Source organism: Chinchilla lanigera, unplaced genomic scaffold, assembly GCF_000276665.1.
Source record: "Chinchilla lanigera isolate Chin_1 unplaced genomic scaffold, ChiLan1.0 scaffold00003, whole genome shotgun sequence".
In the NCBI taxonomy this organism is placed as follows: domain Eukaryota; kingdom Metazoa; phylum Chordata; class Mammalia; order Rodentia; family Chinchillidae; genus Chinchilla; species Chinchilla lanigera.
The window spans coordinates 30,044,294-30,071,123 of NW_004955404.1; the positions used below are offsets into that span (position 1 = coordinate 30,044,294).

Sequence of the window (26,830 nt, forward strand, 5' to 3'; positions counted from 1 at the left end):
ACTGGGAACCGAACTCACGACCTTGCGCTTGCCAGGCAGGCGCTTTTGCCGCTGAGCTAAATCCCCAGCCCCCTTATTTGATTTCTTGACGACTATTTTTTCTGGAGTAAGATGAAATCTGTGTTTCAATTGCATTTCTCTAGTGGCCAGGGACATTGAACATTTATATTCTTAAAAAAAAAAAAAAGCTATTGTTTGTGCCTTAATTTCAGCAGCATGCTTCATAAAAAATTTTCAGTTATGATACTCTTTTTGATCAGGTGGTGTTTTCTTAGTTTTGTCAATACCATCTAAAAATTATGTTAATATATCAAAACTCTTGTATAACAATAGTTTTTGAGCACATGCCCTGTATAGGCAACCAGAACTGATAAACTTTATTTTTAATTAATTTTATTGATATACTTTTGATATACACATAATGATCACATTCACCATTGGGAATTTGTACCTGTACTTAATATATCTTGATTCTTTTTTTCTCCCACCCCTCTCCCCTCTTCAACCCTTCTTCCCCTCTTTATTTATAAAAACTTGATTTCTATTTTTTCATTTCTATTCTTTTTTTCCCTTTTCCCTTTCTTTCCTCACACCCTCCTGTTCTCCTTCCCATTTGAACATTTTCTTCCTACTTTCCAATATCTGTCATCCATTTTGATCCTTACTTATGCTTTTAGTTTCTCACACAAGAAAAATAATGCAATGTTTACACATACATGTCCAATTTAATTCACCTAAAAGTATGGTCATAAGATGCATCCATGTACCTAAAAATGTCTCAAGTTTATCCTTCTAGTAGAGTAGTACTCTATTATATATAAAAACCACATTTCTGAATCCATTCATCCGTTAATGGGCATCTAGGCTATTTCCATTACAAACCGTGCTGCCATAAACATGGGTGTGCTGCACATATTTCTGTAGTATGATGCTTTTAACCTTTTGGGAAAATATGAAGAAGGGGAAGAGGTGAGTCAAATGGAACCTCTAGTTTTCATTTTTGAGGAATCTCCATACTAATTTCCATTTTTAGTTTTATGAGGAATTGCCATACCGATTTCCATATTGATTGTACCAGTTTATACTTCCACCAACAGTGGAGAAAGGTTCTTTCTTCCACAACCTTGCCAGCACTTGTTGTTAGTTAATTTCTTGATGATAGCCATTCTTTCTGAAGTGAGATGGAATTTTAGTGTTGTTTTAATTTTCATTTCTCTAGTGACCAGGGATGTTGAACATTTTTCATATATTTATTTGATATTTCTGCTTCTTCATCTGAGAAGTTTCTACTCATTGCAGGTGCCCATTTTTCGATTGGGTCTTTAAGTTGGAGGGTCTAATTTTTTTCAGTTCTTTGTATGTTCTAAATATTAGTCCTTTGTCTGAGGAATAGCTGCAAAAAATTTTTCCAGTTGTGTGTGTTGTCTCTTCACTCTTGGTGATTTCTTTTGCTGTATAAAAACTTTCTGTTGTGATGATAGCCCAGTTGATTGTTTGGAATATTTCATGTGCAGTTGGAGTTTGGATCATAAAGTCTTTGCCTACACTTACGTCTTTAAGAGTTTTACCTATTTTATTTTCCAGCAGATTATTTCTGTTTTAATATTTAGATATTTGATCCATTTCAATTTTAGTTTAGTGCCTGGTGAGAGGTTTAGTCTTAAGCATGTGGACAGCCAGTTTTCCTACACCGTTTATTAAAGAGGTTATTTTTCTTCCAGTGGAAGTGTTTGGACCTTTTCTCCAAGGTAAGGTAGCTGAGTGTATTGGAGTTACTTCTGCATCTGCTATTCTGTTTCATTGATCTTCTTGTCTGTTTTTTTCTCATACCATGATGTTTTTATCATGGTAGCTTTGTAGTATGACTTGAGATCAGTGATTGTGATGCCTTGCGCTTGTGGCCCAGAATTGCTTTTGCTATTCTAGGTCACTTCTGGTTCCATGTGAACTTTAAGGATTGTTTTCTCTAGTTCTGTGAGGTATGCTTTTGGTATTTTGATCACGATTGCTTTAAATCTATGTAATGGTTTCGGAAGTATGGCCATTTTCATGATATTGATTCTACCTATCCAAAAACAAGGGATATGCTTCCGTATCCTCTTCAGTCTCCTTTTTCAGAGCGCTGTAGTTTTCATTGTATAGTTCTTTCACTTCCTTTGTTAAATTAATTCCAAAGTGCTTCATTTTTCTTGATGTTATTGTGAAAGGTGTAATTTCCCAAATTTCTCTCTCACTGAGTTGGTTATTCATGTACAGGAATGCTACTCGTTTTTGAGTGTTGACTTTGTATCCAGCCATGCTGCCAAATTTGTTTATTAACTTTAAGAGTCTTTTGGTGGAGTTTTGGAGGTCTTTTATGTAGCATATTCTTCTTATTTCTTTCTCTTATCTATTTGCTGTGGCTAATGTTTCCAAAACTATGTTGAACAAGAGTGATGATGGTAGGCAACCTTGTCTTAGGAGATAAACTTTTGAAAAGTATTTGCTTATTTCTAGTTATAATACACATACTAAAAAGATAGATAGAAATGAATTAAGTAAAAATAAAAAGCTTCTGTATTCATATGATTTATAGGAATAGAATAATAATTAAGGAAACTTGTAGCACATATTGTTGACACTAAAAAACATAATACTTTGGCTTATTTCAGTACAACTCCTTCAAAATGGTTATTTTAGTATGGTTTGAGTCATTGTTGAGGTGGAGAAGCAAATTCAGTAAGTTATCCAGTACTAGTTAACAGTGTCTAATAAGCCTATCAAGAAGATAGAGAGAGCCAGGCATAGTGGCACACGCCTGTAATCCCAGCACTTGAGAGGCTGAGGCAGGAGGATCAACATGAGTTTGGGGCCAGCCTGAGCTACATAAATGAGGCTAGCTTGCACTTCATAGTGAGACCATGCTTGAAATATATATATATATAAAATGTATTTTATTTTATTTTATTGCCTTATGAGTTGTTTTATTTTGTTTGGCAGTATTCAACTCTATAGTGCTCCTTTATATATGTTATCCTACATTGGCTCTACTTTTATTTGCAACCTCAAATTGTTCCTCACTGCTCCCTTTCCCTGGAACCTGAGGCTTTCCAACAACATTGTTTTTTATTCCTACCTTTTCCTCTCTAAGGTATTTTTTTCCCAGCCTTGGTTGTTTTTTCTTTTGTTTTCATAAGTGTTTCTTTGTATATTTGTATACAAATAAATGGCTCGGGGCTGGGGATTTAGCTCAGTGGCAACAGCGCCTGCTTGGCAAGTGCAAGGTTGTGAGTTCGATTGCCAGTACCACAAAAAAACAAAACAAAACAACAACAACAACAAAAAAAACAAATAAATGGCTTCTTCCTGACCACTAAAGGTGGAATTCTGTAGGCTTAGCCTAAGGCCTTTCTTGTTCACACTGTGTTTTTTCCTAGGCATTCTTTTCTAAGCCTGAAGTTTCAGTAGTCATCAGCATGCCATGGTGCTCAAATTTTCTTTCCAGGTGTATTTCTGTTTTATTAACGTATTTCCATGTAAATGTTCTAAAGACATGTCAGTGAGAGTTGTTACCTCTCACCTGAATTCATATTCTTCCGCTAAAACCTAGCTCTCTTTCAGCGATCCCTGTCTGATGAATAGTACCACCCACCATATGTTTGGTATAGAAGCCAGCAACCTAGATCTCCTTCTTAATTGGGCAAAGTCTCTTCCATTACCAGCCCAGACTATTTGTCTTAGATTAATGAACTAAATCGTCTTTGTTCATGTTCTTAATCTTCTGTGCTTTTTGCCTTTTTCATCTTCCTATCTCTTCTTTAACACAGTCCAGTCAGATTTTTGCCCCACTTACTCTGCAGAAATTATTCTTGTCAAGACACTAATGATACTTAATATTGCTGAAGCCAGTGGTCAAATCAGAGTCCTTACTTTCCTTAACCAGTCATCCCAGTTTAATTCAGTTGAGGCTCTCTTTTGAAATACTTTCCTCACTTGGCTCTCAAGATACTTCACTTTTCTTCTATCCTATTGCTTTCCTGGTATCCTGCCAGTTGTTCGTCTTGCTAAGCTCTAAGTGTTTGATTTTTCAACATCTTTTTGGAGTATATTTAGTCCAGCTGGGGCAGTGGTACATACTTTCCTACTTGGGAGCCTGAGGCAGGAGGATTTACTTGAGCCCACAAGTTTGAGTATGACCCTGTCTCAATTATTCATTTGTAAAGTAAAAATTAAAATGTATATATACACACACATATATATACACACACATATATATACATGTGTGTGTTTATTATACTCATCCCCAGTGTGATCCAGCCTCATGCCTCTTAAGTATTTTTTCTCCTCTGCTTAAAGTCTAATTTTGGAGGTAATACATTCAAAACTATGTTTCTGATGATTACACCCACATTCTTCCTATCTCAGTTCATTAACTTAGAATATACTTCATTTTTATAGTTGCTTAGGCCAAAAATCTTTGAGTCTTCTTTGATTTCTCTCCACCTCTCACACTTATATGCACTTCATGGCAAATATTTTTAGCTCCACTTTGAAAATAAATCCACAGACTATCCACCTCAAAAAATTACAGCTGTTAACTAAGTTAGTCCGTGCTGTAACTATTCTCATATGAGTGATTAAAGTAGGCTCCCACCTTGTATTCTGCTTCTTTCCTTGCCCAGTTCAATCAGTTGACAACATGGCAGAGTCTCTTTAAATGGCACGCAGCAGTATGCCATTCCTGTTTAAACTCCTTTGGCATCTTTGTGTATTAGAGTAAAAGCCAAAGCCTTATAAGATCCCTACAAGATCCCATTGGAACTCACTTCCCATACCTCTCTGACCTTACGTTATTCATTGCTGCACATTCATGTCACACTGGCCTGCTTATTCTTTCTTAAACATGTCAAGCTTCAGGACCTTTGCTTCGCTATTCTAACTACAGCTCTCTTCAATATCTGCATGGCCCATTTCTTAGCAGTTTCTGACTTCTGCTCCTGGTCAGCCTTACTACAAACTCACACCCAGTAGCCCTCATTTTTTTTTTTAATTGCCTTGTTTACCTTGTATGCCCAGTTCTTAAACTGTTGCTGGCACACAGTATGTATTCTAGTAGTTTTGAATGTAAGGAGAGGCAAATCATTATGGACCTTTATATGATGCTATGAAGAAGGTGAGAAAACACTAAAACGTTCAGATTAAGAAAGTGTTCTGATCAGGTACTTACTTTCCTGAGTACTAGGAGTCATTAAAGCAAAGCAAAATCCTTCACCTTCATTGTCCATGGGCTAAGTCAGGGAGGCAAAAGACCTAAGAAGACAGGTCATCATAGTAATGTTTCAGCCAGCAATAGTGCTACAATTACACTAGAGAACAGAATAGATAGAATAATGACCAAAATATAGAAAAGGGACTATTCTAGGGTTTTTACCTGAGTGATCAAGTGAAAAAAGGTATCACCAATCAGAGCAATAAAGACCAGAAGAAAAAAGATGAATAATTTTAGACATAGTAAAGTCAAGTTATATGGGAAAAGGCATTGTTCAGTGACTATTGGGGTGAAGATCTAGGCTAGAGATAGATTTCCAAATCAACAGGATGTAACTGAAAACATTAGACACCTCACACAATACCTGTCAGTTCACTTTAATACATTTTTAATATTTTATCTGCCTTGCTTGTAATTCACTTACATAGTTCTAAAGAGAAAAACATTCTAAAAAATACATATTAATCCATTAAAAAATTCTTCCCTTATAGTTTGCCTTTATTTTCACTTAATCTCAGAAGCATTTCCCATTTGATATCTTTTCCTCTTTTTTCTTTACCTATACTCTGGTTCCCTCATTTATATAACCATTTTTTCATGTTCTACATCTTTCCTTTTTCCATGCCACATTACTTTTACTTTCTGTGTATGTCAGTGTATATTGGATGCTCACAAAATTATAAACACATTTTTCAGCAGATTTATAAAATTAATAATTGGGGAACATTGTTTTTCCTTTTTCCCCAGCTGTTTGAGTTGGGTCCAGATGGAGGAGATCATGAAACTGATGGGGACCTTCTTGCAGAGACTGATGTGTTGGCTTATGACTGTGCTGCTAGGTAAAAATTTTGTTCTTTATTCAGTATAATTCTTGCATAGTTAAAGTTTAAAATTTATTATAAAGCTTAAATATAATTTTAAAAGGCACTTTAAATAATCTGCTACGTGTATGCTTGAGAAATTAAATGATATACTGTCGTGTCTAACTTAGGGATGGGATACTTCAGTGAAACATGCCATTAGATGATTTCATACTTGTGTGAAAATCATGGAGAGTAATTATGCAGACTTGGATGGGATAGCCTACTACACAGTTTGGCCATAGGGTCTAGCCACTATTCTGTGTGTGGTCTCTTTTTGACTAAGATATCATTACATAGCATATGACTGTACTAGAAGATGCAAGTATCATTTTTAATGATACTGCTGCATTAAAACTAGTATTCTTCCTGGTATTATTTCACAAGATAATTTGATTCAACCCTGAAGATAAAATAGAAATATACATATGTTTTGCACACTTACTTTGACGTGTCCTTTAGACAACATCTAATATGCTTTATGTTCTAGTGACGGCTACAATCATTTATCTGTAACATATATATAACATATATAAAATACACAGTCATGCCTTACCTAGGGATGGGATTCTTCAGAGAAATGTGTTGATAGGTGATTTTGTCCTTGTACATACAGGGTACTTACACAAACTTAAATGGTATAGCCTGCTACACACCTTCATCATATGATAGAGTCACTGTTTTTTATTTATATATATATATGTATATGTATATATGATGTCAAATAGTCATAGTAAGGCATAATTCAGATCACATGTGTATCCTGGTATCATCCCAGTAGTATAATAATGTACTAGAGTATCAGCCTTACTGAAAGTTTTGGGGAGCTTACTGAAATCAGTGTGTTTATTTATGAAGTTCAGTCCTCTCAACACTGCTTTGACGGTTTAGTGATTAGAGTCAGGAAATATTATGATGGGAAAAAATACAAACTGAGCTTTGAAGTGATAATAGTATACTATAATACTAATAACTAGTTTAAGAAAATGTTGTGGAGTGTGAATAGACTTTTTGCTAGAGAAAATAAGTATATTTTCTGAAATAGGGATGATAATAAGACATTGATTTTGCTTTGTACTAGATATATACTTTCTAAAGAAAGTTTTGGTTGTTTCTTCATGTTAGGCATTAAGCACTATCATAAGAGTTTTTCTTAGTAATGTTTAATGTTTTATACAAATGAACATAAGAGAAAATTTCAGGAGAGTTAGTTAATACTAGTTAATTTTACCAAGCCTTAATAATCACTGACGTTTATTTTATATATGTATTTTGTACTGGAAATTCAATCCAGAGCCTTTGCCCTGACCTACATCCCCAGCATCCTTCCCCGCTTTAAATTATTTTTATTCATTTTATAGTTTATTTTTTATCTTGCTAAATTGCCCAGGCTGGGCCAAAACCTGTATTTCTCCTGCCTCAACTTCCTAGAGTGGTGGAATTACAGCTATATACCACCACACCTGGCTGCCATTTATGTTTGAGTAGGTGGCTATGTGTCAGATATAGTGTGTAGTTTCATGCATAGGGAATCATCTCGATTTCCTTCGTTAGCCTACTCACCAAACCCAGACTTTTAAGGATAGCGTTAGCATCTTTTCTGACTTTCAGTTTATTACTCTTTTCCATCTCTTTTAAGCATTTTTATCTCTGCAGATTCATTTGTAACAAATAATATTCTTTCCTTAAATGCTTTTTATTCCTTCAGTTCCACTTACAACCAATTCTTTCTATTTAGAGCTTTATAAGTTGCTTATATCCTTTTAACAGAATTCTCAATCTATATGTGACTTTTTTCTCTTACTTTTTGTAGGGGTGCCATGCTGGGAATGAAACTGAGGGCTTTACTTATTATAGGCAGGTGCTGTTCTGTTGAGCTACAGCTCTATTCCCGCTTATAAATTCATAAACATTTTTGTCTAGTTAGTGGGAAATCCTCAGTTTTAAACACTTTACCTGGGTGAATTCAACATTAGAACAACTGAATGAACTAGACATTATTTTTACTTGCTTTCAGATAAAAATAATGAAGGTAGAGAGAGGATGTGGCTGCTTGCCCAAAGTTCCCTGGTTAACAAGCCGCAAAACCAATCCTCAAACCAGTACACTTGACTTCAGAGCCATTTTCCAAACATGCTACCTCAAAGAGCACTTACACTGAATAAAATAACTTTAACCTAGAGTTCAAATTTTTATTTTCTGCAAAATTTGCATGCTTTTTAAAATATTAATTTAAAAGTGCCTTAATATGAAAGTTTTACAGGATTTAAGCATGTTATAGAATTCAGGAAGAGGAAAACAAAGAGAGTTCTATCACTGCAACACAGGTAGCTTCTATTTGTCTTTGTGAGCAGACTTTTTAAGAATTGTTTTTATTATCTAATAAGAATCTTAAGATAATTCATTTCATGATTCTTATTATAAAGAATTTCTTTTAAAAAAGTACATGTGACAGGAAAGTACATAGGGATTGTTTTGACTCACTAATTTTTCTCAGAGAAAAATATGCAATGATGTTTGATGAACCAGTTCTCCTGCAAGCTGGCTGGTGGTATGTAGCATGGGCTCGAGTGTCAGGACCCAGCAGTGACTGTGGATCTCATGGACAAGCTTCTATTACTACAGATGATGGGTAAGAAGAACACTGAAGTTTTACTTAAGCATCTCTCATTTTTATTTGTATAATAATGTTGGAAAAGTCAGAGGTCTCATTCAGTACGGTAAGTGCTCAGTATGACTAAGCATACTAAAAGCATAATATAATTACTAAAACTTAAATTTGGGTAACCTCATATGCCAGATAACCACATATGCCAAATTAAGGTCTAGACAGAACAGGGAGGTAATTAATAAGACTATTTTCTTTGCTCTTATGTGATAGTATTTGTATATATTTCTGGATATTAAATTGTTTAAGGGCTGGGGATATAGCTCAGTGGCACAGACACCTGCCTGGCAAGTGCAGGGTCCTGAATTCGATTCCTGGCATCAAAACAAAAAAAAGTTTAAAAGTTTTATTACCAAATTTGAAATTTAGAGAAAGCTGACAAGGATTAGTGAGGATTTTGGAGCCATAAATAGGAAACACACTTGCAGTTAAATTTAACAGCATATATAAATAGACAGTTTATAAATTGGAACCCTTTTGTGGTATGAGACATATTGTTTTAATGAAATGTAGGAACATTTTACCATTGTCATGTACTGTGTAGAGTAATTTTGATGCTCTCAATAACTTTGTGAAACAGCTATTAATCTTATTTTGAATTCAAAGGACTACAGAAACAAAAGTGATTTGCTTAGGTTTATGTGACTATTGTATGACTGAGCCAAGTCTGGTCCTGGATGCTCTTGATTCTAAATCAGCATTCTTTGTACTATAACTAATTCGTATGTTCTATAGAACTGTCATTTGAAAAAGATACTCAGTTTTTTAACTATTTGAAGTGGGTAGAGTATGTAATAGTATATTTCATTTGGTTCGAGTCAAAACAGAGATGATAAAACAGAACAAAAAAAAAAAAATCTATAAAAGCCAACTGATTTTTGAAGTGAGTTCCATGTTGTTGTATATTCAAAGAGATTGCTGAAGGAAAATTAAATCTGGTATTCTGTATATCCCTTTTAACTTGCTCTAAGATTATATGCTAGAACTGAGGAGACTGCTTTGACCCTGGACTATGTTGTTTCCGTATGTAGTTCAGTCAGACTTGCAGTGTCATGCCACTTTGAGGCTAAAGCCAGTATCACATCTAGTCAGGCTGATTTTATACTGTTGGTAAGTGTATATCTTGTTAAAAGTTTACTACTGTGGTGAAAACTGAGCTGGTGGTCTGGTTGGGGGCAGGATAGCTACTCAGGAGTTGCTGCTGATCTGGCTCAGTTGATTTATTTACTGCTTAACCAGGTTACAGTCAGGATAGTACCTTTTTATTTTTTTGTTAAAGAGTAAATAATTTTCTTTATTGTAAAGTTTTTGTCAATTCCCTTATTTCTTTAATGAATCTTAGACCATCACACTTCTGCTATTATTTTTGTTTTTCTCTTCTTAGGGTTGTTTTCCAGTTTAAGAGTTCAAAGAAATCAAATAATGGTACAGATGTTAATGCTGGTCAGATACCTCAGTTATTATACAGGTATTTAGCATACTTATAGTTACTTGATGTGGTTTATTCTCTTGCTATAATAAGATATAAAAATTATAAAATATATGACATAATAAGAATTTATTGAAATATTTAATAAATTATACTGGTAGAAATATAACCAGTGTAACAAAGACATTTAATTGTTAACATTTTGTATATTTTTAGACACTTTTTACATTACATTTAAACTTTGCCGAATGACTCAGATTATCTGTATTATGCTAATAATATTTTTATAACTTATTCTTTAAACCTGTCTTTGATTTTCTTTCAATTTCAGGATTCTCTAACCTAATAAAATCTGTTCTAAAGAAATTGAATTGGAGTGGGGAGTACCTTAGATGTAGACTTGGTCAGTTTTCTATAGGGAGAATACTTCAGATGTAGATTGCAGTTTACTGTAGTCTTATGTTTTTTTATCTGTGGTGGAATGAGTTGGAAAATCCCTTACTGTTGAAAAATTTACACCTTTTATTGAAATATTAAATAGCATTGCTTTATGATATTTTAACATTAAGAATTTTAATTAGTTCACAGTAATTCAGACATGAAAGTTTATACCTATGTTTCCATCTCAACATTACTGTAATATTAGACAAATTCAAATGGATATGAACTTTAACTAAAAATGTTATAATCCTGAAAGTAGTAAAGAAAAAAACAAAAAAATACCTCTAGAGATTCTCTTTTTTATCTTTATTATTTATTGGTACATGTCTGCCATACCTAATGATCACATTTAACATGGAGAATATGTACCTGTACATAATATATCTAAATTCTTTTTTCCCATTCCCCTCCCTTCCCTTCAGCCCTTCCCCTCTCTATTTATAAAAGCTTTGTTTACATTTTTCCCTTCCATTCTTTTTTAAAATCCCCATTCCTTTCCTTCCCTAACCATTCCCCTTTCCCTTGTTCATTTTCCCATTTGAACAAGTTCTTCCTACTTTCCAGTATCTATCCTCCATTTCACTCCTGGCTTACAGTTTGGGTTTCTCACACAAGAGAAACAATGCAATGTTTTAACTTGGGTGTCTGATTTATTTCACTTAAGATTATGGTCACAAGATGCATCCATTTACCTAAAAATGTTTCAAGTTTATCCTTCTGTACAGCAGATTAGTACTCCATTGTATTTAATCACCACATTTTCTCTATCTATTCATCTGTTGATGGGCATATGGGCTGTTTCCAAGACTTAGCTATTATAAATTGTGTTGCTGTAAACATAGATATGCATGTATTAAGATTCTCTTCACACATATCTTTCCTTCCTAGTAATAGTTAAAGAATTGAATGTTAAAAATCTCATTTTTCCCAAGAGGGAATTTTTTTGTTTTTTATGCAATTTCTTATAGTCAGTACTTGTAAAATGTAACTTTATGAACATAACAAGTTGCCTTGGAGTATCCCTAGGTGCTACTGGTAGAATAATTTTAATAGTATAATTAAATGGGAGCATTACTATAGAACATGAAGTACAAGTATTCTCTAGCAAGAGGAGAAAGCTTCTAGTACACTGCCTTAGCAACATGGTAAGATAGTGCTAAGAAAATATTGTTTAGTGTTGGAAAATGTTTCCAGAAAAGCCCTATATTAGCATTTTATCTAGCCAAAACAATGCAAATGCATAATTTCAGTAATTCACTGTGGCAAAAATGTGTATTTCTTAAAATGTCATTGGACTTTTTAAACATGATTTTATATGTATCTTCTGTCTTCAGACTTCCAACCAGTGATAGCAGTGCTTCAAAAGGCAAACAGCAAACCAGTGAGCCTGTACACATTTTAAAGAGATCTTTTGCAAGAACTGTCTCAGTGGTGAGCCGTTTTTTAAAACTTTCAGTTTTTTAATTCAGCATTCTGTTTAATTGTGATGTTTAGAATTTAGCCACTCTGTTCTAAGAATTTATCATAGCCTAGCTTTATGAACTTAGATTTGCTTTTACATTAGCCAAAGATAGTATATGCTTTAAATAATAGTATAGCATATGCTTTAAATAATGGAAAAATGTAAGTGTTGCCTATGATGCCCAGCCAACATAGCCTTGCTATTTATGAAATAACTGGTGGCTTTCCTAATGATACATATACAAAGGAATTAAAAAATTAGGAAAAGTTAAGGATGGTACTGGTCCAGAAGTGTTAGTACTTGAAGAACTATGTAGAAGAGTTGCTTACCCAACCGGGATCTTTGTTGAACTACACTGGTGCCTCAGTTCACAAATTCTTTTGTTTGCAAACAATTTGTTTTGCAAACAGAAGCATTTGGCAAAATTTTGTTTCTGTTAGGAAACTCTGCATTGGTTGACAAATACAACCATGGCCATCTTTCTCACACCAACACAGACATGGCCATCTTTTCCAAAATCATGGAACAAATTAAGTTTCTGAACCAAGGCACCACTGTACTTGCCCATCCTAATCTGTATGTAAAGATGTACTGTGCTATTGGAATTAATAAGGGTGAAAAGTCAGCATGATGTAATTAAAAGGTCATAGCATGTCTGAGTAAATTTCTTGCTCTTTCTGTATTAATATAGGGTTCTTATGCAAATTATCTAAACAAGTTACATTACTGTATTATGAATTTCTAATAAGAGAGGGCATGTAAAATGCTTTTTTAACTGTAATACACTATGTGAATGATTTAGTAAAGTAGCTTATTGTCTCATTTTGGTAAAATGCCTAGGAAGAATCCTTCCCTTTTTTAGTAAAACCATAAGATTAATACATGTGCCTCAGATATTATAGAGAATTATTAAAGGTAAACAGTATTAAGGTTCTTTCCTCCTTTCCTTCTTATCCTTTTGTTTACATTTGGACTATGATAGCCTTCCAGACCTTGTATGTTTTCTTTGTTGTCACTGTTTGGTTTGTTATTGTTGTTGCTGCTGTTGTTTCATTGTTAGGGGATCAGGTTTATGTTAGGCAAGTACTCTACCACTGAGCTCTATACAGCCCCATTTTTATACACACACACACACACACACACACACTTAGTTGTATTTATATAAGATGTTGTACGGTATTTTTGTTTTTTCTGATACTTACAGTTTTCCTCTGTCTCTTTGAACATTTGATAGAACACACCATGAACAGTTTTCCTATTAATATATTTGTCTCTTTGTCAGTTTTTCTGTTTGCATATTTTCCTATAGCATAGTTATATTCTTTTTTTTTTTTTTTTTTTTTGGTTTTTCTCCGGTACCGGGAACCGAACTCACGACCTTGCGCTTGCCAGGCAGGCGCTTTTTGCCGCTGAGCTAAATCCCCAGCCCCATCATAGTTATATTCTTATTTATTCAGCACTACTATAATAGAACCAGTCTGTTGCTCATTTTTTGTTATCTTTTCTTCGTGAGAATCTATGCATGCATCTTTAATGACTGATGTGCTTATGTGCATATTATGTACAGAAAATGTGCCCATTTAAATTTTGATATGTATTTGTCCAATTGACCTTCCAAAAAAATGTATGCCAGTTATACAGTGTTCCTTGCAAAAGTGACTATAAAAATGTGGCTTAAAAGAACTGGAGTTCTTTTTTACCTTTTCATCCTTTTTTTATGAGTTTGGTATCTTTTATTTGCAATAAGAATCTCCATTGTGTCTTTTTTTATGATTTCCCCACCCCCCCCCTGTACTGGATAATTGTTTTGTATTTATGTCTCAGTAATTGTAATCTTTGAATAGGAAATGTTGTTTCTCTAAAAGGTTAAACTATATACTCTCAGTTTTGGTATTACTCTCAGTTTTGGTATTACAAGATGTCTGTGATTTGATAAGGATAGGGGAGCAAAGGGGTTTGCTTTGAGACTTATGGAGCATCTGTCATGATATAACTATGGCAAAATCTGCAGACCCTTCATAACTACAAGGCAAGTCCACCCTAAATCCATAGTCTAGAATTTTAAAACATCCTAAGGAAGGATTTTATAGTATTTTTAGTCAATTTTTATCTTCATTAATATTATCAATTTGTGTCTGCATATAGTTTATATAAAATTTTAATATGCAGACATAAAATAAGCTAGTTGATATTACTTGAATGCTAATACACTGATTTCATTTATATAATTTTTACTACAGTGATATATAGCATTTGATACTCCCTTCAAATAAGCATGTACCATATTTATAAGATTTTTATTTTTTCCTTGTTTATATGCTACAGTAGATAGGTTGGTAACAGGAAGACTTAAATATTTTTTAAGTAGGTCAATACTGAAGAATGTTGTATTTATAAATGCCAGTCTACCTTACCTTTTTGGTCAAACTTAAGAGATACTCTTAATGGTAATTTAGTAAATGCACTATAAGAATATCTGTTATTTGGGCTACCAAAACTCACTAAAGAGTTCAAGGTAAAATTTTGAAATTACATGTATTACTTTCTCATTTGACTTGTCCCATGATTTAATTTGAACTAATTGTTTTCTGTTTTTTCACATTCTGAATTAGGAATGTTTTGAATCATTGCTGAGCATTCTTCACTGGAGCTGGACCACCTTAGTCTTAGGAGTTGAAGAACTTAGAGGATTAAAAGGATTCCAGTTCACAGCTACACTTCTAGATTTAGAGAGACTGCGCTTCGTGGGTACCTGTTGTTTGAGGTTATTGCGTGTCTATACCTGTGAAATTTACCCAGTGTCAGGTATGATGTATTTTTTGAATGACTTTAGGTAGAAAACATTTAAGACTTTGAGATGAATTAAAGATTATCAGGAGTTAAAGATCCCTGCCTGCCTTTCAGCTGCTCCTGAAATGAGGGAAGAAAGCTTATTGTGATGCTTCTGTATTTGCTCATTAAAAATAAAATAGATTTCATGTTACTCTTATGAGAAAAAGTTATGGTGGGCTAAAATTTAATATTCTAATAAAATTATTTTAAATAAGTTATGTCAAGTAGAAGTATTTTCAGCAGCTGGTTGGAATGTAACTAGTTTTTTTCTTTTTTATTAATTCTTTTTAAATTTTACAAAGAAATTTTGGACCACTTTTTATCTCTAAATTGTTACATGTATAGGTTATAAGTATTCATGATATATAGGCATATAGTTAATTACTGAATTATATTTTTCCATGCATATTTAATATTTTACTAACTAGCATTTTACTTTTTTTCCATAAAAAAAAAGCTACAGGAAAAGTAGTTGTAGAAGAAACCAGCAAATTAGCAGAGTGTATTGGAAAAACCAGAACTTTATTAAGAAAAATTTTATCAGAAGGAGTTGATCACTGCATGGTGAAGCTGGATAATGACCCTCAAGGATATCTCAGTCAACCCCTGAGTCTCCTGGAAGCTGTCCTGCAGGAGTGTCATAATACTTTTACTGCATGTTTCCATTCTTTCTACCCAACTCCTGCATTGCAGTGGGCGTGTCTTTGTGATCTGCTGAATTGTTTGGATCAGGTAATTTAAGCATATGAAATGTAGTTATAAATCTGCATTGCTTATGTAATGTTTAAGACAGTAAATTGTTGCTGCCCCTACCCTTTAGCTTTTAAAAGGCTGATAGAGAAAAACACTATACTGGGGGCAGTAAATGTAGCTCAGTGACAAAGGACTTGCCTCCTGTGAGTGAAGCCCTGGGTTTGCTCTGCAGCACACAGAAGGAGGGAAAGAACAAAGGAAGCACAGAGCGCCATTATTAGAGGTGAGGTAGAGAATATCACTGTAGGTTAAACCTGGCATTAAAATTATGCTAAGAGGATAGTATAAACAGTTTTATATCAATGAATTTTATAGCTTTGGAGGAAGTTACCAAATTCTTTCAAGAATATAACTTAACCTAAACTGATACAATAAAATTAGAAAAATCAGAATTGCCTTATGTCTATTTTAAAAATGGATTTATTATTAAAAACTTTTCCACAAAGAAAATTCCATGCCTTGACATTGTTGTTAATGGATTCTTTTAACCATTTAAAAAGAAATAATAGCAATCATTTTTCAAATTCTTTCAGAAACTATAGGAGATAATACTTTCCAGTTCATTCTGTGTGGTTAGCCTTATCCTGATTGATAACAAAGCCTAGCAAATATGTTAAAAGAAAATTTGCAAATGATTATCACTCAGGCATAAAGAAATTCTTAAAATATAATCAAATCAAATCCTATAATGTAGATAATATATCATGACTTTGGAATTTATCTTAGAAATACAAGTTTTTAACATCCAGAAATCAGTGTAATTCAGCAGATTAATTGAATGAAGAGAGCAAATTGTATGATCCTCTCAGTAGTTACAGAAAACATATTTGACAATATTAGTGATTATTCAGTGAAAAAGATATCTTTGGAAACTAGAATGTAAAGGAACTTCCTCAATCTGATAAAGAAAATCTACAGCTGACATCTTGCTTAAAAGTAAAATAATGAATGCTCCCCTAAGTTTGGAAACAAGGTCCAAATGCTTTGACCACTTTTATTCATCATGGTATGAAACTCCTAGCCCCACGTCAACACTGCACCCCATCCTCCCCAGTACACTGCCATCACCATGACTTCTCAAGCAACAGGACTCCATATAGCAGGATACCATATTTTAACCATTCTATTTTCTGGGACAAACTATTGTCTGTACTACAGCATAAGTTAATTACTGTCTCATTCTCAACTCTACCAGTTGAAATTGTTATTTTATTCCTTCACTGTTGAACAAGGGTGCATTTAGGAAGCATTGGGTCAATGTATTGGATGGAATGTGGCTCTGCTCTTATGCTTGACTTTGTACCACAAATATTTGATGAAATAGTGCATACATGATTCTGTAAATTAGGATGTCGTGTATTGATACATTTTTAATGTTTTCTTTAGAGGAAAAATATTTTCTTTGGGAGTTAACTGTGGAATGCAGTAACATAATTTTAGAATCTCATTGAAATGTTATAATAGTTGCACAGAATTACAATTTTGCATCATATAATTATTTGAGAAAAGGTTTCAGTGCTTATTGGGAATGCCTTAAATATAGTGTAATAGTGAAAATTTGAAAATAGTGCTAAGGAAAGCGCAAGGTCATGAGTTTGATTCCCGGTACCAGAGAAAAACCAAAAAAAAAAAAAAAGAAAATAGTGCTAAGGAGAACTGTGTGAGTGGAGATATATATATGTACATATACTGATAGATACAGTGATGTAGATATGATATAAATGGATATTTATATAGTTTATATATCATATATATATACATATATATATATAATTTACTGTTTTTTATTTTCATTGGATAGTGACTTAACTGTCTTTTAAGGCACGGATGTGATATTATCCTGTAACAAAATAATTTCAGTGACTGAATGATACAAAATTTGGATATGATTTAAACAGTTACTTACCTTTTATATATTCAGAAACTTGGATTATATTGATGCAGTATCTCTATGGGACTGCGGGGGGCTTTTTTTTAAAAGGATATCCAAGAAGCAAATTTCAAGACATCAAGTAGCCGACTCCTTGCAGCTGTTATGTCAGCTCTGTGTCATACATCTGTTAAGCTGACTTCTATTTTCCCTATTGCTTATGACGGAGAAGTACTGCTAAGATCAATTGTTAAGCAAGTTAGCACAGAAAATGACTCAACACTGGTTCATCGTTTTCCCCTTTTGGTCACACACATGGAAAAACTCAGCCAGGTAGGTCTTTTCTGAAATCTCTTTCGTACTGAAGCATTTAAACTGTAAAGGGAAGTATTTTTAGTTTGATACTTTTTGTTCTGTATTGGTAAGTAAATGATTATTTAACAAATTGTTACCTGTTTCAGAAGAAGGGGTGGTTATGTTTTAATTATCTTATTTGCCTATAAGGTGAGGTTCCTTTTTCCATTTTATTTTGAAGAGTCATTTGCTGGTAAGAAATCCAAGTTATTCAGTTAATATTTCTATATTTGGTTTTTTGTTTTGTTTCTTTGTTTCTTTTTGCTGTGCTGGAGATTGAACCTAGGGCCTTATGCGTGGTAGGCAAAACTTGTGTATTTCTTGTGTATTTTTTATCTGCTGTATATTTTGAAATTAAGCGGCAGATACCATAAGCAATCTCTTGCATTCTAATGTAATATTTTAAATTTCAAAGATAGAATGATAAAGAACTTTTAAAACATTTTGTATAAAATTTTGGTATGTTAAAATAAGCATTGTAAAACAATGGGCAGAAGAAACATTTCTTAATGTCTGCCTCCAGTTTACTAGAAAGCATTATAGAAAAAAAATTAAAAATACACATGAAACCATATATACTGAACTATTTACTTGAGAATGAATCTATAAAAATGAAAAAAGTAAAGTAAAAGTTATTTTAATTACTGTATAGTGGGCTGGGGATTTAGCTCAGCGGCAAAGCGCCTGCCTGGCAAGCGCGAGGTCGTGAGTTCGGTTCCTGGTACCGGAAAAAAAAAAAAAAAAAAATTACTATATAGTAACACTTTTCTGTTGACTAAAGCAACAGAAAATTAATTCTAAAATTCAATAATATAGAAATAAAAAGGATAATAGAATAAAAGTAATATTTAGGTATTGATCTATTTCTAAAAAATTAGGAAAAATTAATTTTTCTCTCAAATTCCTATTCTGTGAGACTATGAAGAAACATACTTTATAGATTGTTCATGTCATTGTGTAGTCTAATCCTTTCCTTTAAATTTAGCAAATATTTATTGTATACCAACTGTTTATGAAATTTTAATTAAGTAATAGTTGAGACAGGAGTGAAAACATAACCTTTGAATTGGGGGTCTAAAACCAGATTTATTTTAGAAATAATAAATACATTTTTATTTTGTTATGTGTTACTATCATTTTCAAGGAAACTAAGACAATATGGGAAACACTAAAACTACATGTGTTTTTAATAAAAGGAAAATTAGCCAGGCGTGGTGGTGCTTGCCTGTAATCCCAGCACTTGGGAGGCTGAGGCAGGAGGATCATTTCAAGTTCGAGGCCAGCCTGGGCTGCACAGTGAGCTCAAGGCCAGCCTGAACTGCATAGAGAGACCCTGTCTCAAAAAAAAAAAAAAACAAAAAAAACAAAAAAAATAAATAAATAAATAAAAGGAAAATTGAAAACTTTTTATTAGACCCTTAGATGTTTATCACTGAGTAAAATTGCTGAGTTAGGCACAAATTGATAGAATATGATTTAGCCATTACAAAGAAGTATATTAATATTTAACATCAAAACATTTTTAAATTCTTAAAATAAAAATTGGAAGTCAGAGTGCATATATATATATAATGTGTTCTATATAAAATATGTATGCAGAGGCTCTTTATTAAGAGTACTGAAAAATAGAATAATTTATGGGTACTACATTTCTGAATAATCAGACATTTTCTTTTGGAATTCCCATTAGTTTGGTAATTTTTAAAAATATATAGCAAATATTGTTTAATTTATAGAACTAACATGTAATGATTATTAATAGTTAGTAATTATATAGTTGAGTCTATGTTAAAATTAGTCTATGAAGATATGTTGTGGTTAATATATTACACATGCTATCTTTTTGAGGGACATTGTGGCATTGTACCATTTCAATATGCAGAATCAATTGTGTGTATACACTTAGTAGTTTAGTATTTTAAATGGTGCTGAAAATATCATTGCTTTAACTTTTATACATATTTATGATTATTTTCCCAGTATAATTCTTTAGGGGTAGAGAAATTCTTAAGTCAGAGTTCATTACAAATTGTCAAACCTTTTTAGAAAGCTAATATCAGCTTTCATTTATAGACATTAATGAGTAAGAGTACTTTTTTTCTTAAATTTTAGTGACCAACAAATAGCATTCATTCAATCATTTATTTTTGGTGCTTTAATGAATCATATTGATAAACTATTATGGTATATTATTTGGGAAGCTTCTTATATTAATCCTGGCAACTACTAACTAGAACTAAATAAGCATAAATAAATATATGTCTCACACACACACACACATACACACACACACACACACACACCATGAAGCTCTAAGGGATTTTTTCTTATGGAACACAATTAGGGATTGAGTTTTATCAAAAGCTGACTTTCTGAGATGTTCCAGACAATAAAATTTCTGGAGCATGAGAAAGATACAAGGTATAAATGAAGTAGATTTTTAATAAAATCAAGAATTGATGATTTTATATCCAGAAAACCTAATTCAGTTAAAAATTAACCAAAATGTTGTAGTGATCAGAATCAAATGTTAATAAAAATAAATACAAAAGTTCTCCTAAGTGGCTTTTTGTCTCAGTATAAGATTGCAAAATAGGAAAGAAGTTGGGAGTGACTCATAGTAATGTTCATAGTGATTTTTAACTAAAAAGTTGCATAATTTCTAAATGGGTAGAAAGTGCATTATTTATATATTTGATTTGTATTGAGAAGAGTGATCTAACTTTCAGGCCCCTCTACCCTGAGATTTTATGATTTTATGAATTCTATCATGTATATTACAAAGCAGTAGGGAATATAAATATTGCAGAAGCACTTGCTAGTTCAGGGCTCATGAAAATTGTGTTAAAAGATAAATCAGAGCAAATTATTTACTTGATTTCACAGATGAAGAAATTGACTACTAAAAAAAATAGAAATTCAAATTGATCCCATTTAATGTGGGAAAAGAGAAGGGAACGAAGGAGAAATTTTGTATGTATGTATATACAGGATAGATAACATGGTTGTTCTTCTGTCTTCTATTTCTATGCTGAAAGAAACTGTCAATGAGTCTTTGGTTGACCAATATTGCATGTCTATATCTGTTTTCATGAGAAGCCACTTTGAAGATATCAATATGTAATACAACCACCATTGTTAATTCCCTACCACTTTGTTTGTAACTCTGTATTGTCTGTATTGTGCTTGTGATATGTTGTAAAATGTTGTATGTCTGTTAATGTTTCCCTCCTTTTATCTTTAAAATAAAAAAAAAAAATTGATCCCATTTAAGAACTGAAAGGTTCATTATTTAGTATGGCCTCCTGATGATACTCTCTGTCTATAGTGGGCTAAAAGATATAAATGATAGTAAAGGAGATAAACAATTTTTATGCTGGATATCTGATAAACAAATAATCCATTCCATTCATAGAAAACATATTTTTTTCAATATTTAATGGGAGTTTGATTTTTTTGGTCATTTTTTTCACTGGAAGAGGTTAGAATTTTATCTCCCTTTGGAAGTTTAATACAGTAGCAATTATAAAAGAGCTCAGGATTTCATGCATGTACAAAAGGATTTTCTTAGTAAGTTGATTTGCAAACCGTGTAGAGTAGCTTTGCCTCTATATATTCCAGAAATAATTATCTCACTCGCATTGACATCTTGTCTATGAAAAGAGTTTTAAATGGGAAGACTAGTTTTCTATCTGTCATACAGGATTATTACTAAGAAGTTAGATAGTATATTAAAATGACTCAAAACTGATAAAAACACAAACACTACCTAAATGTGTGGTACTTTTATGATAACAAAAAGACAATTCAAAAAACAAACTTCTAAGTGAAAAGCAGATACAGTAGCTCCACATACAACTGAATAGATTTGTAGAAATAGGCCTGAGTTCTGGTCTGGACTTAAGGGAGTCATGTGAAAAAGACAAGATTTTGCTACTGGGTAATCATGGAAAGGAACAGAAAGGAGAGGAAAGGGGAAAGAAAAGGGGGAAAGGGAAAGGAATACATCACCACTTTTTCTTCTCATGGACAGAGTGAAGAGAATATCTCAGGAATGACCAGCTTCCGTGAAGTGCTGGAGAAAATGCTGGTTATTGTTGTGCTACCAGTCAGGAACAGCCTGAGAAGAGAAAATGAACTCTTCTCCTCCCACTTGGTCTCTAATACCTGTGGACTGCTGGCGAGTATCGTCAGTGAACTGACTGCATCAGCCCTGGGATCTGAGGTACCAAGCCATATTTTGAGACTGGATAATGAACTCATATTTCAAATTACTACACAGTTTCTTTTTTTCATGTGTTTTCATATTATGGAAACTAATTTCAAAACAGGTCAGCAATACCACTGCATTTTTTTCTTTAAAATAACTGTTCATATTCAACTTTCTTTTTTTGACTTCTGTTGTATCTTTTGTCTGCTCTTGTCTATTCTTTACCCTTCTCAATGTACCCAAAATATCACAGTTATATGAAGTATCTATTTTCCTATTAGGTTAATTTCTCATTAGTCCCAGTCCACTTCTGTGCCTCCAATAAAATTGAAAATAGTTCCATTTATGGATGATGAATGTTCTGAAATCATGCTACTAATAATGAACACATGATGTAAAAATGCAAAGAGGTTCAAACTTTTGCTGTGCTTGCTAAGTTCATCCAAGACAAATACATATGGAAAATGGGAATAATTTTTGTCTCATGTCATGGTTTTCAAAATTACAGCAAAGTATTCATAGTATAAAATGTGTTATTCTAATCATTTTATGTATATAGTTCAATAAGTTCACCTTGTACAACTACTCTCACAAAATTTTAAAAGTACCAAAGGTTATTATATTTAAGAAAATTACTTTGTGACATTTTAAATGCATTTAAAAGTAACATTTTCTCTATTTCACTGCCTTATTTTGGAAACTTATGTAAATGTTTTGACAGAATTTGATTTCTGTTTTTCCCTAAAATATAGACCATAGATTGTTTTGAAAAATACATCTTAATTAAGATGGTGAAATATACCATCCAAATGAATGTTTAAAAAACAATATACATTCAGTGGTTCGAGCTCTTAAATTTCTTGCCAAGGAACTTTTGTCTATTTTACTTCGTAATTGCTCATCTTTCCCTCTTCTTGCTTACAGTTTTACTTTAGAACCTATTTAACCTGTCAGTGTGTACTGATTCCTTACTCATAGTGACAGTTCAGTTTTCAAAATTTCTGAATGATTACATAGATGGGAGCAAAAATTTACTAGCTCCCTTTAGAAGCATTTCCTAGGTTTCTTGGCTAGCTTTGACGTGAGAGGCCACTAAAGCCCCTGTCTGAAAATGCTTAATTATTTTTTTAACATTTCGTTTGCCTCTCATATGCATCTTTTTTTTATAGTGGACCGTAGAGGATGCAAGAATCTATAATGCCTTGGTCCCTGTCAACTATTGCTAATGAATTAATCCCCATGAACTTGCCTTTCTAATGAAAACAAGTACCCAAATTGCGGGGTGCCAAATTAACAATCTCAGGAGTTCCTAAAGTTCTTGGTTTAGATTTCCATATTTCTTTATTTCAGTAAAGTGTGCAAATCATGTATTTTTAGTGTTTCCTCTCAAATCTCCCAAATTTCTGTGGCTATCTTAGATTGGAAACAGTTTCTAAAATAAAAAGAGCTTATTTCAACCCAAAATAAGTTCTCTGTTCCTCTTTAATAAAGGTCACAGTGAGCTTGTGTATTTGTGTATATTTATGTATCTGTATATAGTGATTGCTAAGTTATAAAATATCACTGTATATATTAGTGATATTCAAACTTAGAAAACAGACCAAATACTGTCAAGTAACATGAATTTGTAGCTTTAGAATGAGAAAATTTTACTATGGTTTAATCTTTTAATACCTTTGGGAAGATTTAAACTGCTTATTAAATATAAATTATTTTAAAAGACCTCTTAGAGACCTTTGGCTAGTTTTGTTACCTGTGTATTACTACATAGCACTCAAACACAAACCACTGCTATAATTGCTTATGTTGTTTACAGGTTGATGGACTTAATTCTCTTCACTCTGTAAAAGCTAGTGCTAACAGATTTACAAAGACAAGTCAAGGAAGAAGTTGGAACACCGGGAATGGGTCCCCTGATGCAATCTGTTTTTCAGTAGACAAACCTGGAATAGTTGTGGTTGGTTTCTCTGTTTATGGAGGAGGTGGGATTCATGAATATGAATTAGAGGTGTTGGTCGATGATGTAAGTGTCACCCCTATGTCCTTTATCCTGCTGTATATTAGGACAATGACATACTGTCAGAGTATAATGGGTCTAAATCTGATGATTTAGCAGATCACTTGTGTATGGACAATCTTAAAGTGAAAAGAGCAATTTTACCTGATTGTTTGTGTCATCTTGAATCACTTTTGCCTCATATTTTCTGCATTTCCAGAAAAAAAAGATTCAAAGTGGAATTAAGGATTAAGAAATACCTCTAATTGCATTTTTTGAGTGAATTTTTACAATTGTTATTTTTCAAGAAACAAAAACAGTATTCAAATGAATATTAATACTTTATTCAGTAGTAAACAGTCTTGTCATAATATTATAGAGAAATCTTAGTAAAGATAACATTTGATTGATTTAGCTATACTTTTTTATATTCTATAAATTATTCAAAGTAACTGAGTTTTCAATTATTAATGTAGGATAGAAAGTATATAAATCATTTTCTAATAAATAGCAATGTGTCACTTGATTGTTTTACACCACTACTGAATTCTGTGCTTCATTAAGCTCTATCTCTATAAGCATTGTTCTTCTGAAGAAGGAATAGTTTAAGACAACAAATGAGAATAGTCCATTTAAATATGTTATAATGTCAAGGCATCAGAGTAGAATGAATTAGAGTGCCAGAAATTTCTCTTTAGTATTTATGGGGAAATATTAATAGTTAATTTTATGTGCAAGGAAATAAGCAGTTTAAAAATAATAATTATAAATTAAAATTATCCATACAATAAAATTAAGAGTCTCATGAATTTTATTTTGATGTCCTCACTAGAGTGAACATGTAGGAGATTCAACTCATTCCCACAGATGGACATCTCTAGAATTAGTCAAAGGAACTTACACGACAGATGATTCACCCAGTGACATAGCTGAAATCAGACTTGACAAAGTTGTTCCTTTAAAGGTAATTTTTACCATGTTTTTGTTGTAAATAAGAGATAGTATGTTGTTAAAATTATTCCATGAATTTTCATTGTTAGATATAGCTTTTTCTAAGTTATCCTTTATGTGGTGCTTCACATATTTACGGGCTTGTACTATACTGTATTCTATTTTTGACAGTGTCTCTTAAAGTCTGGTACAGTAGAAAAAGTTGTTAGGTTTTAGAGTCAAACAAACCTATCTTTAAGATACCTGATTTTCCGTATCTTAGTTTTAAGACATTGACAAGTCATCATTTATCACTTAGAAACTGATTAGGTACATTGAGAGGAATAGTATCTGCATTGTAGTGTTATGGAGATTGGATTAAATAGTGGAAGTAAAGCATGCTTCTGTTTCTTGTATAGTGTGGAAACTGAATACATATTACTCCTATCCTTTTCTTGTGCTAAAACTCCTTTAAAAAAGAAGACCTTTTTAACAATTAATATATTAAGGTTACTACTTTATATAATCTGATTTTCTAAGAGTATTTGGTAAAATAGAGAAATTTTACTTTAATTATTATTAAAGTAATATTAAATGTATCTAAATTCATCTGAAATAAATTTCAGGAGAGAACAGAATTTTGGATAAAGTAGGCTCATCAGACTTTATCAAAAAGCTGAGGTACTGAAAATCTAAAAAGCCTTTATAAAGTTTGTATAATGGGTCACGAAATATGAGTATGTATGACTCATATTTTCAACATACAGTGCATCATATTCTGGAAAATTATTTTCTTATGGGTATTCTCCCCATGTATGTCTGCCTGGTCTGTCTTTGTCTCTGAATGAATATCACCCAAAGTAAAAATACAGTAGATTCAGCTGGGTCTGGTGGCGCACACCTGTAATCCCTGTACTTGGAGGCGGAAGCAACAGTATCTCAAGTTTGAGGCCAGCTTGGGCAGTTTATTGACTTAATGAGATCCTGTCTCAAAAAAGAGTGGGCAGGTGTTGGAGACAGTATAGCTCCATGCAGAGGCCCTGAATTCAGTCTCCAGTACCCCCACAAAAAGATTAGTACCATTATTTTTTTCATTTTAAAATTATTTCCTGACTTAAACTCATGAAGGAAAAGTACTCTTAAAATCTTTTATGATTGGTAATATTCTATCAGTGTGATTAGAGCAGGAACCAGTAGCACTACTAGTACTCAAATTCTAGTTCTGTCATTTGCCAGCTGTGTGACTTTTGGACAAGATATCTAACTTCTGCACATCAAATTGCTCACCTGTAAAATAATGTACCTAATTAGGACGTTTTAAAGATAGAGTTACTTAAATCATATGAAATATTTATACTAGTTTCTTTTATGCAAAAAGGCATTCAGTAAGCGTTAGCTGTCATCGTATTTGATTCATTAAAATTTCAGTAAAGCAGTAATAACATCTATAAACATGGTAAGTCTTGTTTACTGCTAGAATTCTTTTTGTATATCCTGTGTGTATTATGAATAAATGTAAATATGTTTTACATGTTTTTCATGAAGGAAAATGTTAAATATGCTGTGCGCTTGAGGAACTATGGAAGCCGTACAGCCAATGGAGATGGAGGAATGACCACAGTTCAGTGCCCTGATGGTGTGACCTTTACATTCAGTACATGTAGCCTGAGTAGTAATGGTACAAACCAAACCAGGGGACAGATTCCACAGATACTCTACTATCGGTAGGTGCCTCTATAGCTGTGTTAAACTCTAGTTTAACATATAACTTACTACC

At 32.8% G+C, this 26,830-nt stretch overlaps 1 protein-coding gene across 13 annotated transcripts in view; it reads left to right on the forward strand.

Annotated features, from left to right (window-relative positions):
• Positions 1 to 26,830, forward strand: part of Mycbp2 (MYC binding protein 2, E3 ubiquitin protein ligase) — a 254,112-nt gene that overhangs the window by 112,169 nt on the left and 115,113 nt on the right. For all 13 annotated transcript variants that reach the window (XM_013516419.1, XM_013516422.1, XM_013516429.1 and 10 more), the window contains 11 exons: positions 5,996 to 6,087; positions 8,606 to 8,740; positions 10,161 to 10,244; positions 11,981 to 12,077; positions 14,721 to 14,913; positions 15,398 to 15,672; positions 17,675 to 17,896; positions 21,951 to 22,142; positions 23,944 to 24,150; positions 24,956 to 25,087; positions 26,599 to 26,777. In XM_013516419.1, coding sequence (XP_013371873.1) covers positions 5,996 to 6,087; positions 8,606 to 8,740; positions 10,161 to 10,244; positions 11,981 to 12,077; positions 14,721 to 14,913; positions 15,398 to 15,672; positions 17,675 to 17,896; positions 21,951 to 22,142; positions 23,944 to 24,150; positions 24,956 to 25,087; positions 26,599 to 26,777 — 1,808 coding nt within the window. The remainder of the gene's footprint in view (positions 1 to 5,995; positions 6,088 to 8,605; positions 8,741 to 10,160; positions 10,245 to 11,980; positions 12,078 to 14,720; positions 14,914 to 15,397; positions 15,673 to 17,674; positions 17,897 to 21,950; positions 22,143 to 23,943; positions 24,151 to 24,955; positions 25,088 to 26,598; positions 26,778 to 26,830) is intronic.